At 35.2% G+C, this 20,989-nt stretch overlaps 1 protein-coding gene across 1 annotated transcript in view; it reads left to right on the forward strand.

Moving 5' to 3' along the window:
- Positions 1 to 20,989, forward strand: part of LOC143269144 (vomeronasal type-2 receptor 116-like) — a 66,209-nt gene that overhangs the window by 33,594 nt on the left and 11,626 nt on the right. The window contains exons 3-6 of the mRNA XM_076553831.1: positions 14,060 to 14,351; positions 14,708 to 15,517; positions 16,338 to 16,565; positions 17,253 to 17,376. Coding sequence (XP_076409946.1) covers positions 14,060 to 14,351; positions 14,708 to 15,517; positions 16,338 to 16,565; positions 17,253 to 17,376 — 1,454 coding nt within the window. The remainder of the gene's footprint in view (positions 1 to 14,059; positions 14,352 to 14,707; positions 15,518 to 16,337; positions 16,566 to 17,252; positions 17,377 to 20,989) is intronic.

Genomic DNA, 20,989 nt, shown 5'->3' on the forward strand with positions numbered 1-20,989 from the left:
TATGCAAACAAACAAGGAAAGGCAGGTTACAAATCAGAAAATTTAAGTAAAGTGGTTAAAAGTCCTTAAAATTCAGTTCAAAAATTGGAATTGTGTGTTATTCTGCTGGTATTAATGGATTTTTCAGAACCTCTCAACATAGTTACTGACTCTCAGTATGCTGAAAGAGTGGTATTACACATTGAGAGTGCAGAATTTATCCATGATGATTCAGAAGTAACCACTATTTATTCAGTTACAAAATATAATTAAGAATAGGAAGCATTCCTTATATATAACTCACATCTGATCCCATACTGGTCTGCCAGGCCCTCTAGCACAAGGTAATGATGAGATTGATAAATTATTGATAGGAAATGTGCTGGAGGCCTCAGAATTTTATAAAAATATCCTGTCAACAGTAAAGGTTTAAAAAAGGATTTTTACATAACCTGGCAACAAGCCAAAGAAATAGTAAAGAAATGTCCTACTTGTTCCTTCTACAATCAAACGCCATTACCAGCAGGATGTAACCCAAAAGGTACTCAGAGGAATGAAATCTGGCAGATGGACATGTTTCACTTTGCAGAATTTGGAAAATTGAAATATGTACACCATACCATTGATACTTCTTCAGGATTTCAATGGGCAACTGCTTTGAGTTCTGAAAAAGCTGATTCTGTAATCACTCATTTGCTAGAAGTTATGGCCATCATGGGTATACCTGCACAAATTAAAACTGACAATGCTCCAGCATATGTCTCTGGAAAAATGAAACAGTATTTTGCTTATTACAATATAAAGCATATTACAGATGTACCACATAATCCTATAGGCCAAGCAGTTCTAGAAAGATCAAACAGAACTTTAAAGGATATGCTAAATAAACAGACAGGGGTAACAAAAAAAAACAGAAATAGATTGCATAAAGCTCTATTAATTTTGAATTTTCTCAATGCTAATTAGAATGGAACAACAGCTGCAGAGAGACATTGGATAATAGAAAACAGCTACATAATTAAATCAGCCTGTATACTTTAAAGATGTGCTGACCTCAGAAAGGAAACCAGGATATGTGTTACATTGGGGATGAAGTTTTGCTTTTGTTTCTACAGGAGAAGTTACGCTGTGGATACCATCAAAATTGATAAAGGTTGATTTGAACAAGAGAGAACTCTTAATTAGAAGAGGTGACAGTTCATTGCCCAACATGACCATCCAATTTAAACTAACTCATACCACTAACAATGCTTTTCATTTAATCAGATATAATTTGGCAAAAGGGAACCTCCCCAAAGTTAGTCTTGGGGAAAGGTTTTTTGTTTTTTCTTACAGGAGAATGAAGGCTAAAGAATCTGAAGAACACTGGTCAAATGAGACACCTGAAGAAAAAGGACAAGTCATCTAGAAAAAGATGTCCCAAGAAAAAGAGTAAATTGGCCTATTGGTATATCATCTATAACATTTCATAAGTCTTCCTAAATGTTTGTTTCTGCTCTTCTCTTCAAACACTTAACACAAATGGTCTTCTTGTAGTTCTAGTTCAATTAAAAATTAAAGCTGGCTTTGGAGTTGGAGAATGGCTCTCTCCTTCTCTAAACCTAAGCATGTTGTTAAAAGGAAAACGCAAAATCTCTCTATCATGCCAGATGAAAGAGCCATCTTCTGATATAGGACAGAAGAAAATGAAAAAATTTTAAGGGACTATTCTATTGCTACTAATCTCAATTCTTTGATTCTCTTTTGATTCTTTAAACTTTTCTTAAGGTATGAATTTTATATCAAAATTCATAAGATTAATATATATTTTAAACTTTTGTTATGATATTAATGGTCATATAAAGTACTAACTAATTCTAGAAAAAAGGCTTCAATTAGCTGCCTATACATGTTTTTGTGTTCAAGTCTCTGTCAGTTTTCTGCAGGAAATCATGAACAGGACTAACACCAAATTTGAAATCTCCAGAAAGATGATGGGGCCCAATAACAATAATTCCATGTGGACAAAAATAATACCACTGAGCTGACAAATATCACCTACAGATCTACTTTGGAGTACAAACTGCTCAGCATAATTTTGAGATGGCTAGCTGAGATGATCCAGTTTCACAGACTACTTTAACAAGGACTTGAGATAAGCCCTGAACTTTGGCATTATGGAGACATTGGACAATAAATTCTATAGCTACCTTTCCTATTTGACAATTTACCTCAAATTTTTCTTTTCAAAATAAAGATGCCTTCTCCCACTACCAGCAGAAGCAATTTTAAGAAAACAACAACCACATTCCCAAAGAGGTGGTGTGGAGTGGGTGGATTTTGGTCTTTCAATGGGTTTGGGGTTGGGGACAATTTTCATTGTTTAGGAGGGTTGGTTACTGGTTTTTATTGTTAATGACTAAGAAAAGGGCTAAAAAAAGGAGATTAGATTTAAGGTTCTTGTTTGAAAAAATTATATATAGACATGATAGAATAGATGGTAGATTTTTGAACCTACTCTGAAAAGTAAAGAGAAGATATAGATAAGAAGATAGATTATTTAATCTACTATTAAAAGACAATTACTGGTTTTAAATACTTTACATTAGATTGGATTTTTGTATATTGTATACAAATTATATACATTGAGATTGAGATTGTTAGAAAATGCTATATGTATATTTCGAATCGTGTTCAAGATATTGTACTTAAAAAGTTCATTTAGCAATGTAATGCAATTTGCTAATCGCTGAATGTTATTGTTACCAACTATTAGGATATAAAGAAATGAAAGTTAGTAGTTAGATATTACAATCAAACTGGTAGTCATATTAGGTATGTTTTCAAGGTCGAGCAGATATATTTTAGATAGACAGGCCATCTTCAAACCTTTCAGACATCTACAGAATATGGCATTTAAAACGTTTTAATAACTTAGAATTTTTTTCTTTTTTGTTTGACTATGAGACATGTCAGCTCCTGGCAGCACCAATATACTTCAGAAAAGATATGGGCATTGAAGAAACTGCATATGGAGTTAACTTTCACTGTGGCAAAAATTAGCCACTGTGCAACGAAATGCCCTTGCACTGACTACTGAAACAGGACAAAATGAACAGACAAGACACAAAACAAAGGACGACCGATTCTTACCAAGACAAGTGTGGTTGTGGCTTTAGCAACAGGCATCCTCTGAGGCCAGAAAAATATGGCACCATCGCTGAAGTGATTTGCAATCCAGAAAAGGTACAGTGCCCCTTTCTTCGAAGGCAGCTGAACAGGCAGTGGACCAATGGCTTCTGATGTGCAGTGGAACAGAAGCTGAAACAGTTATTTTTGAAAGAGGAGGGTTTATATGAGCAAGAATTGTTGAGACCAAGGTTGGATAAAGCACAGGGACAAATAGCCAAATGAATGGAAACACATGAACTATGAACCAATGACTGAGGGGCCCCCAACTTGATCAGGCCCTCTGAATGGGTGAGACTGTTGATTGGCTTGATCTGTTTGGGAGGCATCCAGGCAGTGGGACCGGGTCCTGTGCTCATTGCATGAGTTGGCTGTTTGAAACCTGGGGCTTATGCAGGGTCGCTTGACTCAGCCTGGGAGGAGGGGACTGGACCTGCCTGGACTGAGTCTACCAGGTTGATCTCAGTCCGTGGGGGAGGCTTTGCCCTTGAGAAAGTGGGAATGGGGGATGGGTTAGGGGGAAGGGGAAGGGGGGTGGGAGGGGGAGAACAAGGGAAGCTATGGCTGATATGTAAAACTGAATTGTACTGTAAAATAAAATAAAATAAAATTTAAAAAATAAAAAGAACCAAAAAGCAGCATAGGAGGAAAGGAATAAAACGAAAACAAACAAACAAAAAAAGAGTAACTAGGTTGGTAGAGTCTAACCTCTCAATGGTAGACTGGCATTTAATAAAAGAAATGAAGCCACCCACAAGCCGAGAAGATTAGGATGTGGAGAAGAATGGGATGCTGAGATAAAGCCACCCACAAGCCAAGAAGAATGGACAGCTGAATTCAAAAACATGAACAATTTCCAGAATTTAAAATCCTAAATCATGACAGGACACTAGTGGAAATCAAGTGTTTCTGGTACATGGACCACTGTTACCAAATGTGAGGTCAAATTGTAGGCCTTGTGTACATCCTAGCTCATAAACAAATCTTTCAGATATGCTAAGCCTATAGGCTGAAGATGATGCCCCAACGTAGTGGAGAAACTGCTGGTGATTGTCCAGGCAGCTGCCTGTTTCTGTCAACTTACATTTTTTTTGAAGCTGCTTGTGTACACTTCCTGATTTATTAGGTAATATTATTTCCTTCTTGGGTCTCTGAGCGAGTTGAAGATTAGATAGTTATGGTTATAGTTATAGTTAGTTGAAAATTAGTAGTTATAGTTTTAGTTTTCATTGTTAAGAATTTCAGAAAAGAAACTCAATAAAGAGGTCTAAGTATATAAATTTAAAAGACATTATAAGATAGTTCCCTGTTAGTAATATGTTAGGATAAAAAGTGAGTCAGGTATATTTTGGACTTACCAAAATAGGATAGATAACGGAATATTTTCTCTGAGTTTCTTAAATGTCAATGTCAAATAGACTATATACTGTTGAGATATTTATTGCTTGTATATAATGTATGTAATTATTGTACTTATTATATATATAGTTTTCCTTATATTAGTTATAGTTTTTTCTTTTTTCTTTTTATTAGAATAAAAGGGAGATATGTGGTGATATTTTAAATGTGATGAAATGTGATATTTTATTTGTATGTTAATAAATAAAGTTGCCTGGAGATCAGAGATCAAAGAGCCATTAAGCAGAAGTCTGGCAGTGGTAGCACACACCCTTAATCTGATCACATGCCAGGCAGAGTCTCTGTGTGGTCAAGGACACAGCCAAGCATGGTGACACATGCCTTTGATCCCAGTAGCAACCATAGAGACCTGGAGGTCTGTATAGACAGGCAGTAATGAGGAAGTCACATGACTGGGCTTAGAGCCAATGAGAAAACAAAACAGGAAGGCAATGAAAACACAAGTCAGACAGGAAGAAGCTCTCTCTGGGCAAGCAACTGCTGGTGGTAAGCTAAAGCTAGTTGTGGCTATTGCTCTGATCTCTTTGGCTATTTCCTCTGTATTTGGCTCTGTGTTTCTTATTTACTAAGACTGATTAGAAAATCGTCTACATTCTGCCATTGTCTCTGTTTCATTTCTTGCTTCCAATACCTGCCTTGAGTTCCTGTTTGGACTTTCTCAGTATAACCTAAAAATTATAAGCTAAAATAAACCCTATCTGCCTAAATTTTCTTTTTGCCATGATCTTTTATCATAGAGACAGCCATCTTAGAGAGTGCTGATGTTGATGTTGTTGACATCAGTAACAGGTGGGATATAATAGCACATCTATGATCATTGCAGACAAGGTCATCAAAGTGGCTAGAGGATATCTTATTCTTTCTGCTATCTGGTCATGTATATGGTGTTGTTCTCCCAAAGGATAATCCACAATGTGCTGTATTATAAGAGATATAAAAGAAATGAAGAAGATCAATTAAACAATGAGACCTTTGAATCCATGAGCCAAAAAACGTCATTTCTCTTGATAATTTGACAATATGTCAGATATATATTGTAGTAGTCAACAGGTAAGTGTGAACACAGAAAAATTTCACCATGAAGTGAGCTCTCTTTGTCATCAATACATATATGATGTCAGGTAAAGAAAACCTCATAGAAGGGGACTAGGAAAATTTAAAGTGCTGAACAGGAATGTTGAAAATGGTTCAAGAAGTGAATAATTTTTCTTTCCTTATATTAGCTTTATTTTATGTGAAATTAATATTACAATTCAATTTTATGAAGTTAGTAGGAAATAAATAAATATTTGATGACTAATTGGAAACATTTCTAGTGAGAAATCAAACATATTCCTGGTCATTGCTTAAATACATGATACTTTTTACTCTACATTTTTGTGAAAAAAAGTTTTGATTTTACCTTAAATTCAAATTTAGAATGTCTGTATTTCCAGGTTTGGGCAATACTATCTGTAAATTTTGGTTTCCCCATTAATAAAACTGCTTTGTATTTTACAATCTACTTCAATATACATTTATCTTAGTATGTTTGAAAATATTTTTTTGTTTTGGCATATACATTAATTTTTGTGATAGCAATTTTGTATTTTAAAATCTATTCTGATATTTTATTATTATAGTATACTTTGACAAAATTCCCATGCTTTTGCATATACATTAATTTTTATAATATTATGTCATTTATCTTTACTAATAATTCTGCGAATTTATCATGAATCACAATCTGTGGGAGGGCTTATTGAAATAACTGGACTAATGGAATTAAGAGACATCTTTTCAGATCCCTTATATTGTTATGGTAGAAATAATTATAACTTCTGCCTGAAGATAGAAATCTAATTTTTATCCTGTTTCCCACCTATATTATCTAGGATAGTATAAAATTTACAGTTTGAAGGATCTTTCTTTTCCCCATCTCTCTTCTCTCTCCTCACCTGTTTCTCTTTCTATTGATTATATCACAATGTAAGCTTGATATAATTTTTTGTCAAGCTTTAATCACTACCTCTAAGAAATTCTTCAGATATAGAAATAAAAGAATTAACTACTAGAAAATGTGATCAACATAGATTTAGTTGAAAATACAGAAATCCTTGTATGGCATTAAAAATGGTTGTACTTAACAGAATTAAGCATATCTGGGTTGTGGAACTCAAATAGAGTCAGAATGGAATAAAAAAGTCAAAACATGCCTTGCAAAGTAGCATTCAATGGATGCTGTTTTCATTTTCCCATTTGTTCGCATGACCTTGTAAATCTTAGTGTCCTGATTTCTCATGTTGGTGGATACGTACATTCAGTAGCTTAGGTAGTTTAATGTTCAAGCATTGTCATACTATTTTCAGTGTACAGTCATTGTCTTAATCAACTTTCAAAAACATTATGTCATCTAGTGCTTTTTTATGATTTTGCTAAAATGTCCATAACTTTATTCTCCAAGAAGGTATCAAATTATTTATTGATTTAATTACAGTTTACATTTGTCAAACAGCTACTTTTAAAATAAAGTACATGGCTATCAAGCTGATTCCAAAGGTAAAGCAACCTAACTCAGATTTGTCTTCATCCCCCTGATCCATCTAGAGTTAAATTGAAGAAAGAATTTCTCAAAAAGTGTTCTTGGAAATCTCCATTTATGCTGTGGCACTCACATGTTTTGTCCCCAAAGACAGAAACATAGGTACACTAACATCAATGAAAAAATAAAAATACAAACAGAGCCAAAACTTGATCTGAGTTTTTTCTCAATAGTCATTTTTGTAATTAGGGCAAAAACATTGTCATGAACTAGTCAAATATGAACAGATAGGCTCAAATAGTTGCAATGGTTGCCTACAGTTATGATATAAATTAGATAGCTACAGTACCTACTTAACCACATATCCAATATTAGGGAACATAAACAGGAAACATTTAGATTTCACAGTTATGGCAACTGAGAAATCAAACAAGACAATAGGGTTTGAGGTGTGATCACTTTCTATGATTTAGCATTTATAGAAATTTATGTGGTGAAATTATAATAACTCTGAGCCCTCAAAGGACAAAAATCTCACCTCTAACATATGCACCTTGCTGAATTCACATAATCCTCATAACACATTATGTTCTCAAATTCTTAGTCCTCAGAGTTATGATTTATTATCTCAGTATAGATATCAATATCCATAATCCCGCTGTTGCTTGACTTAGACAGTATTCTCTTCATAGTCCATCACCCTTCTTATGGAAGGTACCACCAAAACACGGCTTTCTTTCTTACAGGGTCCATATAGACACTACCCACGACAATTTTTCAGGTAGACTATATTTACTGTCCACCCCCATACCTCCTGAATTGTGTAGTACCTTTGGTCCCTTTTACCATTTGCCTGGTATTTCCCTCTTATAACATCTACTACCTTTGAGACTCACCACCAAACTGAGCCTCACTTTCAATAAAAGACTTGTATCCTGCTCATGTGGCATAGACCATTTTTATGTTAAACCTACTAATCCACGAGCCTGGCACATCTTTCCATTTTATGATATCTTCTTCAATTTCTTTCTTCAAAGACTTGAAGTTCTTGGGATACAGGTCTTTCATTTGCTTGGTTTTAGTTCCTCCAAGATATTTTATACTATTTGTTGACTGTTTATTGTAAAGGGTGTTGTTTCCTTGATTTCTTTGCGGCCCATTTGTATATAGGGGGAGCTCCTGATTTTTTAGTTAACATTGCATCCAGCCACTTATCTGAAGGTGCTTATCAACTGTAGGAGTTCTCTGATAGAATTTTGGGGATAACTTATATATAATTGTAGCTTGAGTTTTTTCTCCGGGTCCTGTCAAGCCCCGGCAGTTGGACAGCCCAATTATAAAATAATCACACAGACGCTTATATTGTTTACAAACTGTATGGCTGTAGCAGGCTTCTTGTTAACTGTTTTTATATCTTAAATTAACCCATTTTTATTAATCTATAAGTTGTCATGTGGCTTGTGGCTTATCGATATCTTAACATGTTGTTTTTCCTCATGGCAGCTGGCAGTGTCTCTCTGCCTCAGCCTTTCACTTCCCAGAATTTTCTTTTTTGCTAGTCCCATCTATACTTTCTGTCTGGCTACTGGCCAATCAGTGTTTTATTTATTAACCAATGAGAGCAACACATTTGACATATAGAACATCCCACAGCATATAAATCCACATCATCTGCCAACAGAAATATTTTGACTTTTTCCTTTCTAATTTGTATCCCCTTGATTTATTTTAGTTCTCTTGCTACTCTAGCTAGAACTCTAAGTACTATATTGAATATGTATGGAAAGAATGGACAGCCTTGTCTTGTTACTTATCTTACTGGAGTTGTGTTGAGTATCTCTCTGTTTAATTAGGTGTGGACTATAGGCTTGTTGTAAATTGCTTTTATTATGTTTGGGCGTGAGCCTTGTGTTGTTGACCTCTCCAAGACTTTTGTCATAAAACATCTCTAGATTTTGTCAAAAGCCTTTTCTGCATCTAATGAGATGATCATGATTTTTTTCTTTCAGTTTGCTTATTGGGTAGATTACATTGACAGATTTTTGTATGTTGAACCATCCCTGTATCTTCTGGATGAAGCCTACTTGATCAAGGTGTATTATATTTTTTTTTGTGTTCTAGGATTCAGTTTGCAATTATTTTATTGAGTATTTTGCATCAATATTCATGAGACAAATTAGTCCGGAATTCTCTTTATTTGTTGAATCTTCATGTGGTTTGGGTGTCAGGGTGACTCTGGCTTCATAAAATGAATTTGTGATATTCTGTTTCTGTTTCATGGAATAATTTGGGGAGTGCTATTATTAGCCCTTATTTGAAGGTCTGGTGAAGTTCTGTGCTAAAACCATCTGGCCCAGGCCTTTTTAGGCTTGGAAGATTTTAATGACCTCTTTTATATCCTTAGTGGTTATGGTTATATTTAAATTGCTTATTTGATATTGGTTTAATTTTGGTAAGTGGTATCTATTGAAAAGTTGTCCATTTTGTTTTATTAGATTTTTCATTTTTGTGTAGTACAGGTTTTTGAAGTATGACCCAATGATTCTTACCATTTCCTTGGTGACTGCTGTTATAGCCTCCTCTACATTTCTGATTTTTTTTTAATTTGAAAATCTACTGTCTGTCTTTTAGTTACTTTGAATAGGGATTTGCCTATCTTGTTGATTTTTTTTGGAAGAACGATCTCTTCATTTCTTACTTTACATTGTCCTCTTTGATTCTGTTTTATTGATTTAATCCCTCAGTTTGATTATTTCCTGCAGTCTACTCCTCTTGGGTGAATTTGCTTCTTTTGTTCTAGAGTTTTCCAGTATGCAATGAAGTCTCTAGCATGAGATCACTCTAATTTTTAATAAGGGCCCTTAGTGCTATGAACTTTTATCTTAGCTCCGGAGCTCTGCACAGTCCACCTTTCACCGTTCAGCGTCCCGGCACCAAGAGCATGCACAGAGAGAGCGCTGGCCCATCCAGCTCTCGGGTCCCCAGGCGCCTCCCCTCGTCCCGCCTCGTAGGCGTGACAGTTGCCTGAGTCTCAATGGGGGTTGGAACTTCCAAATCCAAGCTGGAATGGCTACCCACTACACCTGTCCACTGGTCAGAGTGAGGTGTTGAAGTCTCCTTCAATTGATGTGTTAAGTTCAATGTGTTATTTGAACTTTGATAATGTTTCTTTGACAAATACAGATGCCCTTGCACTTGGTGCATAGATGTTCAAAGTTGAAACATCATCTTTGAGGATTTTTCCTTTGATGAGTATTAAATATCTTTCTCCGTCTCCTTTGATTAATTTAGGGTGGAAGTCTATTTTGTTAGATTAGCATAGCTACACTAGCTCCCTCCTTTGCTCATTTGATTGGAACATCATTTTCCAATCCTTTACTCTGAGGTAATGTCTATCTTTGGTGTTAAGGTTTGTTTCTTCAGTGTAGCAGAAGGATGGTATCCAATTTATTAGCCTGTGGTTTTTTTTATTGAGAAATTGAGTCCATTGATATTGAGAGATATTAATAACTAGCAATTGGTAATTCCTGTTATATTCCTGGTGGTGGTGGCGGCGATAGTACATGCGTGTGTGTGTGTGTGTGTGTGTGTGTGTGTGTGTGTGTGTGTGTGTCTGTGTGTCTGTGTGTCTGTGTGTCTGCGTTTCCTTTCTCTGCCTTTTGTTGGTGTGAAATTATTTTTCCCTATGATTTTGTAGCAGTAGTTAATTTCTTTGGGTTTGTGTTTGCTTTCTATTATCTTCTATAGAGCTGTATTTGTGGAGAGATTTTACTTAAATTTGAATGTGTTTTGAAATATCTTGTTTTTTCCATCTATGATGATTGAAAGTTATACTGGTAGTCTTGGCTTGTATCCATGGTCTTGTAGAGTATGCAAGACATCTGTCCAGGGAATTCTGACTTTTATGCTCTCCACTGAGAATCCCAGTGTAATTCTAATGCATATGCCTTTATGGGTTATTTGGCCTTTTTTCTTTGAAGCTTTTAATATTATTTCTTTACTATGCATATTTAATGTCTTTATCATGTGGCATAGGAACAACTTTTTCCTGGTCTAATCTATTTGGTATTCTGTTTGATTCTTGTTCCTTTATAGGAATGTTCTTCTGTAGTTAAAATAAATTTTCTTCTGTGATTTTGTTGAATATATTTTCTTGACCTTTGAGCAGGGATTCATTTCCTTCTATTCTTATGTTTTGTCCTTCCATAGTGTCCCAGATTTCCTGAATTTTTGTGTTAAAAATTTTTCAGATTTAACATTTTCTTTGACCTATGAATTTGTTTCTTCTATTGTATGTTCATTGCCTGCAATTCTGTCTTCCCTCCTTTTTATTATTTTGGTGATGGTTCCTTTTTTTTTCTTTTTCTTTTTTCTTTTAAATTTTATTTTACAATATAATTTAGTTCTACATATCAGCCACGGATTCCCTTGTTCTCCCCCCTCCCGCTCCACTCCCCTTCCCCTCAGCCCACCCCCCATTCCCATCTACTCCAGGGCAAAGCCTCCCCCGAGGATTGAGATCAACCTGGTAGACTCAGTTCAGGCAGGTCCAGTCCCCTCCTCCCAGGCTGAGCCAAGCGTCCTTTTAATTTCTTCTTCTCTTACCTGGGTTTTCACTTTCCAGAATTCCCTCTGTAATTTCTCTATTGTTTCTATTTCCATTTTCAGGACTTGAACAGCTTTTTTCACCTGTTTTTTTTTTCTTTCTTTAAGGAATTTATTGCTTTCCTCCAATATTTTTATTATCTTCCCCTGAATTACTTTAGGAGGTGTTTTCATTTCCTCTTTAAAGATGCGATCATCTGCATAATGTTATTCTTAAGGTCATTTTCTTGTGATTCAGCTGGGTGGGAATTTAGTGGGAAGCCATTCCAGCTTTGGTCTTTGTTCATTTATGGAAGTCTGCCAAAATACTTATTTTATACTGTTCTTTGTAAACTGTGATCAATCTGTCAGAGCTATTTTATCATCCAGCAGTATCGGTTTTTACCTTAGGCTTTGGTTTATTCAGTTGTCCTGGAGAGGAATTTCTTCCACAGTGGCTGGGAATGTTCATATTACGTTTGATTTTGGGGCCTGCAAGAGGCCCTCTGAGGCGTTTCCCACCAGTAAAGGGTTGCCTCGTATATCTATTTTTGATCTGTACTCACTGGTCCTATGACAGTTCTTGCTGTCATAGGATAACTAGGCTCTGATGATGCAATATTGCCCTTTCTGTTGTTAATTGTGTTCTTACACTGGCATGTAGGCATTTGATTTTGGATGACTATAGTTATTAGTTCCTGAGTTTGTCTTTGTTAGATGGGTGTTTTGTTCCTTGGTTTCAGTTTCATTTCTGGTCTTCTGGACTATGTACCAAGGGGTTCTGGTGACCAGTGAGTCTACAGACCCAGTAGAGTGTTTCTGCTGTTGTTTTTGTCACCTTCAAGAACTCTGAGTTTTTGGATACCCACATTGCCTTTGAGGTTCAAAGTACCTGTGTGGCCTCTGGGTTTCTTGATACCTGCTGGTTCTCTATAATTTCTATACTGGTATGGCCTCTAGTAAAGCAGAGGTTTTCTCCTGAAGTTGTGGTCTGCCCTAGAGGTCAGAGAGAGGGTATATTTAGAGATTGTTGGGCCATCTTTAGAGATTGATAATTGGCAGTGGGCAGAATCTGACCTAGTTTCCCTAGAATCAGGCTTTCCATGTGTTAAACAGAAGTTTTGTGCCAAATCTGTGGGACAGATTATGGAGCCCAGGCAAGGGGATGCAGTCTGGAGATGCTGAGTAGGCTTTGAGGAGTGTTTGTTAGCAGTGGGTGGTGTCTTACCCGGAATCCATTGGACCAACCTGGCCTCTGGTAAAGAAGCTGGGCTTGTGGGTGGGAATATGTAGCCTAGAGAAAGCATTCAGTCTAGGGCTTGGTCCCAAGATCCAAACAGCCTCTGGTAAGGCCGTTAGAGTTGTGGGCCAGAATATGGAGGCCAGGAGAGGTGTTTCATACTTTCTTAAGCCAGTGTAATTTCTAACTACTTTCTAAATATTTATCCTTGTACTTACAGATAAATGTAGCTCTTACTCTCACTCTTTGTCAAAACAAATTATTTTTGCAATAGATAGAGAAAATTAAATTACGGAAATCCACAGCTTGTTGGTATACAGGTAACAAGTTACTAAGGGGTACCTAAATGCAATTAATAGATATAACTTCAATTTCTACACATATGTCTGGGAAATATCATGAAAGAGGGGATAGAAGGATTTTAAAAGACAGAGGATAAGGATATCTTCTGTGAGACTGTATGCTCTACATAGGAAAAAAAGCTGTTCAAATGAACTCTCAACGGTATGGTAGCCTAAACAAGGCTTGAGAGGTGACAACACTACTAGACTTAGCCACATGAGTGGAGAAAATACCATGAACCCCTAGCCCTTTTCCTACAGGCTATTAATGACTGCCAAGAGGAGGATAAATGGTCTTGACAGGAATGAGTCACCAAACTGGTTATCCAATACCAGTTTCATTGGTCCAATATTCATTCCAAAAATATATATAAATTAAATAGATATGAATAATAACTTGTATTCATATACATACATGTATTACATTATGAGCAAAACTAAATAGAATCAGCAGTGTGTAGTCATAAAGTTTTCAGTATGTATACACAAAATAGTAATTATTAAATTAAATATATGAGAGGGAATAGAAAGTATTAGGAGAACTTACAGTAGAGGAAGGGGAACCACAAGACAGGGAGGACTATTTTGCTAATAGCCAATTGAAAAGGACAAAATTATATTATAAACATCTATGAACTCTAATGATAAAATGCAATATTTTGTACAATTAATAAATGCTGGCAAAGTAAAAATTCAGTGTGTTTAATTGGTCACTATATGAACTACAATCTTTAAACTTATTGCATTATTCTTGAATAAAATCATGATTTTCACCCTCTTCTTCATGATTCCTTTCCATCTTTATAGGATTAAGCTCAAGACCTACATGTTTTTTCTGTCCTTCCTCTTTGCCATTGAAGAGGTCAACAAAAACTCTAATATTTTACCAAACATGACTTTGGGAATTGATGCAAATAATTTCCCATTTATTGATGTAGACACAATGTATATTTCTTTAAAGTGGATTTCAGGGATTGGCAGAATGATTCCTAACTACAACTGTAGGAAAGAGAGCAAGTCTGTAGTATTAATTACAGGACCATCATGGACAGCATCTGCTCTTTTTGGAGAACTGCTGCAGCTGTACAAATTTCCACAGGTGAGTATTGCATGAATAGAGTGAAATGTATTGATTATTTGTTCAGTGATAATGATGTATTCATGGAGGAAAATGATAAGTGGATTTATGCATCATGCAAAATTTCTGTTTAAACTTAATTACTGAGGGATCTTCATTAGGAATAGACTAGTGGTAGAATTTGTAAAAGACCATGTATTTTTCTGAATCTGAGTCTTATGAATATTCCAAAACATTCTGAGGATATGGATGGTGACTGTAATTAGGAAAAGAGACAATCTTCCTTCCCAAACTTTTAGCTATTGTTAAGTGCAAATAGGTTTCATAATTGTGCAAGACTTATCTTCATATTATTATTAACTCTCTTATTCCCTTAGCTCACCATTGGGCGTTATGATCCCATCCTGAGTGCCAATACCCATTTAACTTCTGTCTATCAGATGGCACCTAAAGACACCTTTCTGGCCCATGCTATGATCTCTTTAATCCTTTATTTCCACTGGAACTGGGTGGGGCTTTGTATCTCAGAAGATGAAAGAAGCCTTCAGTTTTGGTCTGACTTTAGAATAGAAATGGACAAGAATGGTATCTGTGTGGCCTTTGTGGAAATCATGTCACTCGGTAGATCATCACTATCTCCAGATATTCAAATGGATGAAATTCTTCACATCTTGAAATCATCAGTAAATGTGATTATAGTCTATTTTGACTCTGATTCACTGATCACATTTTTTCACATGGTAGTACATTCTCTAATGACACAAAAAGTCTGGGTCATGGCCTCACCATATCATTCTTTCAAAATGAAACAAAGTATGTTCTTACACCCAGTTCATGGTTCTCTCATGTTTTCACACCACCATAAGGAAATCGCAGGTTTTAAAAAATTTATCCATGCTATTAACCCCTTGAAATACCCAAATGATATTTACTTAGCTATACACTGGTCTTCAGTTTTTGATTGTTCATTTTCTGAGTCTGACTGCACAAAACTGGAGAACTGTCCACTCAATGCCTCCTTGGGAATGTTACCTTATCCATTTATTGACATGGCCATGAGTGAGGAGAGTTACAACCTATACAATGCTGTGTATGCTGTGGCCCATATTCTTCATGATTTATTTCTTCATCAGGTAGAATTTCAGGGACTAGAAGGTTTAAAGAGATTGATACATTTCCCCTGGAAGGTAATGGACACTTCTTTGATGCCACAGATTATAAGAGAGACAATTTTCTCAAGAAAGAATTTATGGGAACAGAAAGTGACCAGTTGTGGGTGTGATTTACAGAAATCTTAGACAGAAATCTTTTTGCAGTTTGCAGTAAGACAGAATATAGTAAGTAATGATATCATACTGATGAACAAATTACCAGCATGGAATGGGAAATTCATTTTATGTCAACATTCTCATTTTGTTTTTTGTAAAATTTACATGTGTGCGTATGTGTGTGTGTGCACATGCGTGTGTGTGCATGTTTGCATACACCAATACACCTATGGGATACAGGATTCACATAGAAATCAGATGATATTTTTCTAGAATTATTTCTTCAGCAGAAAAAATATTTTCTATATAAAAAATGATGGTTTGATTAGGAATTACTTTAAATCCACCAATATATAAAATAACTTTAGGATGCTTAAGTGCTGCTGAGAAAACATGGGTATTGTACATAAATGATGTTTAAAGAGGACTTTGTGTATTAATAACTACATGAGAATACATATCACCTATATATCTTAAGATCATCGTTTAATATGTCAAGCTGTCACTGCACTACTGAGATCTGGATGAACAACATTAATCATGTTCTGACTCATAGTGCATTTTGTTTCATCTTATTGACCTCGGGAATATTAGGAAATTTTAGTTTTTCATACCATTGAACTTGTTATGCTTTATTCGTTGTTGTGGTAAATCCGACTCATGATATAATGAATAAAAGAGATGAAGGGCTTTTCCATGTATTGCTTTCTGATTAACCTGATCCATTCATTGCTCCTAGCTGCACTCCTTTCTAAGGAATACTCAGCTTTATCATTTGGATTCTAACCAAGTGATTTTGGATGAGAAAAGGAAATCTGTGGCAGAATATGATATCCTCAACTATTGCCATTTTCCAATCAATTTTGTGCGCATGTTGAAAGTAGGAATGTTTTCTCCATTTGCACCTCCTGGTCAGCAATTGTCCTTACACGAGGACATGATAGAGTGGGCCTTAGGATTTACAGAGGTTGGTGGAAGCTAACGTAATATTTTGAACTACAAATAACTAACATCATATCCTTGTTTTTATTATTCTTGATTTCTGGTTACTCTGTTCTTGGCCTCCAATGTACATTTCTCAAATATGATTTAAGGAATTTTTGTTTATACTGATAGAATTGGTCTTGTGTATTTGTCAATCTTTGCATTAGATTCATGTTGTTCATAAGATCCAAATACAATGTCTTTGTTAACATTCATCACTATAAAATTGTCAAAGGAACTCGAATCCTATACTAATACACATAGTATAGATTGCTATATACCATAGTTAGGTATTTTATTGGTATTTGTCTTATACTGTGGTATTACACTAAAAGTCCACAGCAGAGGAAATTATTCTCCACATGACAGTCAAATAGCAAGTGAAAAACATCTGGTACCAGGTTCAAAATATCCACAAAGTACTAATTTAGTGAACATGAATTTATCAGGATGCAAATTGTAGAGTTTTCATGAATTCTCAGAGAATATCAGGATTAGAGAACTCTCTTTAGGCCATGAATTTATATACAAACTAAAAACTTCTAAAGAATCAGTTTAACGGAAGAACACAATGTTATGTTGTAAAGTTGCTGTTCACTGAGTCACTGTATTTATTGTTATGTTGCATGAATGATGAAGTAGTTACTAGTGCATCTCTGATTTTCCTCAGACCCCACAATCACTGTGCAGTGAGAGTTGCAGTCCTGGATTCAGGAAAGCACATATGGAAGGAAAGGCTATCTGTTGTTTTGATTGTACTCCTTGTCCAGAAAATGAGATTTCTAATGAAACAAGTAAGTGTAAACATTATGAACACAGTCATCCTTTCTCTTTAGTATTCCTCTTTAAATCCAATAAATGGATATCATTAGAAAATAACATTAAAACCATATTAATTTCCCTGTACTTATTTATTTTAAAAATCTACTATTAAAATGAGAGTACAAAATTACACAATAAGCAGAATACAATCACAACTCTGTCTTGATAATTATTTTATTTTGAGGAAAAAAGCTATCACAGTGTATGCCTTTAGGGACTAGAATTCTTGTGTTGTATTATTTGTATTATAATTAGAGTAATCTCCCTCCTGTGTTTCATCTTCAGTTATTTTCAAAGGGTTTTATTCCATTAATAAATGGGTTTTGAAATCCTGGGTTGTCTTCATCATTTTAATCAACTTTATGTTTTTGTTTCCATGGAGATCATTCAAGTGTTTATTCTCCTTATGGTAATGCTTCTTCAAATCATTCAGCTCTTTCTTCATGTCTTCTTTAAACTCCATTTATTCTTTGATGTTTACGATGGTTCTCTCAAATTCTTTGTCCCATATTTTATCTGGGTAATTCTTGTTTGAGACCATTTCTGTTAGACTGATGAATTCAGAGTGGATGGGATACTGCTTTGATCTTTTTTTATTTTATTTGTATTTTTATGATGAGTTCAGTGTATGCAGAATCATTTTTTCAGTTTGCTGACTGACATAGACAGAGTAGGATGGAATAGAGCACAGAATGTGAAGTTTGGGTTGAGCATAAAGACTGCAGAAAGCTTAATTGGATTTGAAATAATATGGACACCACATGTTGGGCTGGCATTCATGATATATGTACAGAGTTGTGTCTAGAACAGGGAATAGTGAAAGAGGGATGATCCAGGCCAGACCAGAACAATGGATTGGGCCCAGGTTTGATCTGGGGGTTCGGTTTGGAGTATGAAGAAGAGGATCAGGCAGGCTCATCTGTCTAGAAATGTTTACAAGTTGTATAGGATCTATCTGGGCAGAGAATTTTGGTGCAATATCCAAGGGATATATAGGTTGTGGAAGGCAGACATGGGTTGTGTCCAGATCATGAATTCTGGAGTAAAGCTGATTGGTTATTCAGAATAGACCAGGACAATGGATGTGGGTCCTTGTGTAGATCTGAAGGTTGGGAAAGTCATGTGGAGGAGAGGATGAGGTAGACTTATCTGAATAGAACCTGATACAAGATGTCCAAAATCTGGGTTGGTGTAGTGCTTACATGTGATGCATAAGGGAATCTTAGTTTTGAATTTTTATCTTGTGAAACTTGAATGTGAATGAAAGCATGTTCAACATTTCTTTCTCTGCCTATAATGTATCTGTACACAGTAATTAAGAGAGAGTATACATTGTGAACTTTTTCCTAATTATAGTAGCATGGTTTTATTTTTTCCTTTTTAGAACAATATTGGCTTCGGTCTTGTCAAAATATATTCTTAATCAAGTTGCAGTATGTCTCCATATATAATGTCCTCCCTAGATCTTTAAGCATGGCAGGCTGATTTTTATTAATGGCATTTACACAAGTACTTGGTGATCATGATATTTTTATATAAGTCTATTTGTATAATGTACTTTTTTATTGACTTGCATATCTTAGAAAAGGCAACTTGATGTTCGCTTTTTGCTGATATTTGTTTTACATTGTCTTATTGAGAGTTTGAAATTAATTTTACTAGTAATATTGGTTTATAATTACTTTTTCATTACTGGAGTAAAGTTTTCTCCCCACTTTGTTATTAGAATAATTCTGATGTAATTGAAGCGGTTTGCAAGTATTCCTTCTATTTCTATCTTTTGAATAATTACTGAAGTAATTATTCAGAAGTAAAATTTTATATTTAATAATAAATTATGGTCTGGACTGGACAACCTCGCTTGCACTATCCTCAGTTCTAGGCACAAGCCTATACATATATCTGAATGCCAGCCCAATACATTGTATTCATCTAATTTCATTTCACTTAAACCATCTCCTATCTTTATGCCCAACCCAAACTGAAAATTCTGTGCTCTATTCCATCCTATTCTGTCTATATCAGTCAGCAAACTGAAAAAAAAATGATTCTGCATATTGAAAATTTTCATAAATAAAAATGGTTGAAAGTCTTATCTGAAAATATGTTAGATTTTAATTTTGAAACAGAGCCCTTTTATAATGAAGGCTTTTTAATTCCTGGGACAGTCAACTAATTTGAGTTTGTGTGTTTACATTGTTCATTGCTTCTTAGATTTCCTTTGGTCATTCAGATCTGTATAGAAATTCATTTCCTTCCTTAAGCTTTTTTCAGTGTAATAACTTGTAGGCTGTTAAGTATTCCCTCATAACATTGTAAAGTTCGTTGATGTTTATTATAACATTTTCCTAATTATTTGTGATTTTTATTTATTAGATTTCTTTTGTGTGTTTGTTTAATTCTGATAAGATACTGTCAAGATTGTTTTCTTTTTGAAGACCCAGCTTTTAGTTTCATTTGCTGTTTGTGTTCCACTTACACTAGTTTCTGTACAGATTTTTAATATATAGTCCAAAATACTGGACTTAGGACTGTTTGCTTTTTGTTTTACCTAATTCTGTAATTTAAAAATTAAGAGATATACTTGTACAATATTTTTTCATTTTTTCCAGGCATGTATATTTCTCTCAGAGCACTGCTTTTAGCAATTCCAAGATATTTGCTGTTTTGTGTTTTCTTTTCTTTCTTTTTTTCTTTTTTTTTTTCTTTTGGTTTTTCGAGACAGGGTTTCTCTGTGTAGCTTTGTGCCTTTCCTGGGACTCACTTGGTAGCCCAGGCTGGCCTTGAACTCACAGAGATTCTCGTGGCTCTGCCTCCCGAGTGCTGTGATTAAAGGCATGCGCCACCACCGCCAGCCTTGTGTTTTCTTTTCTATGTGTATCCAAGAACATTTAACTTTTTTCTTGTTTGTTTCATGAAACATTCATCCTTTGAGAGTGTATCATATAATCTCTATAAGTTTATATATTTTCTAGAGGTTTTTATTACTATATTGTTTTTTGTTATTTACTGTATAATTATATTTTGAACAGACAGAATCAGTGGAGTTATTGAAATTTTATTGTATTACTGGCTTTTGTTTTGTCTTGTCATCGATTTTATAGAAACTTCCATGGGCTGCTGGATGCAATTTATATTTTTTAGTCTTTTGTCTGGAGTATCAGTGAGGGACATTTGATATACAGTGTCATTTAGATCTTGTTTCTCTCCATTTATTTTTGTCCAGATGAGCTGTGTGTTTGACAATGCAAGATACTGAAATCAATAATACTGAATTGAAGTCAAACAGTCCCTTAATTTCTAGTAATATATTATTTTAGAAATTGGGTTTATCAGTGTGTAGATTTCATGTGCTTCAGATTGTAATGTTTCCTTGGCTTATTGGTCCCTTGTCCAGAATCAAGTATCCTATTTCATATCTTCTGATGAATTTTGTTTGAAGTCCCTCGGGCGTTGGTGGCGCACGCCTTTAATCCCAGCACTCGGGAGGCAGAGCCAGGCGGATCTCTGTGAGTTCGAGGCCAGCCTGGGCTACCAAGTGAGCTCCAGGAAAGGCGCAAAGCTACACAGAGAAACCTTGTCTCG

The sequence above is a fragment of the Peromyscus maniculatus genome, chromosome 17, assembly GCF_049852395.1.
Source record: "Peromyscus maniculatus bairdii isolate BWxNUB_F1_BW_parent chromosome 17, HU_Pman_BW_mat_3.1, whole genome shotgun sequence".
Lineage (NCBI taxonomy): Eukaryota > Metazoa > Chordata > Mammalia > Rodentia > Cricetidae > Peromyscus > Peromyscus maniculatus.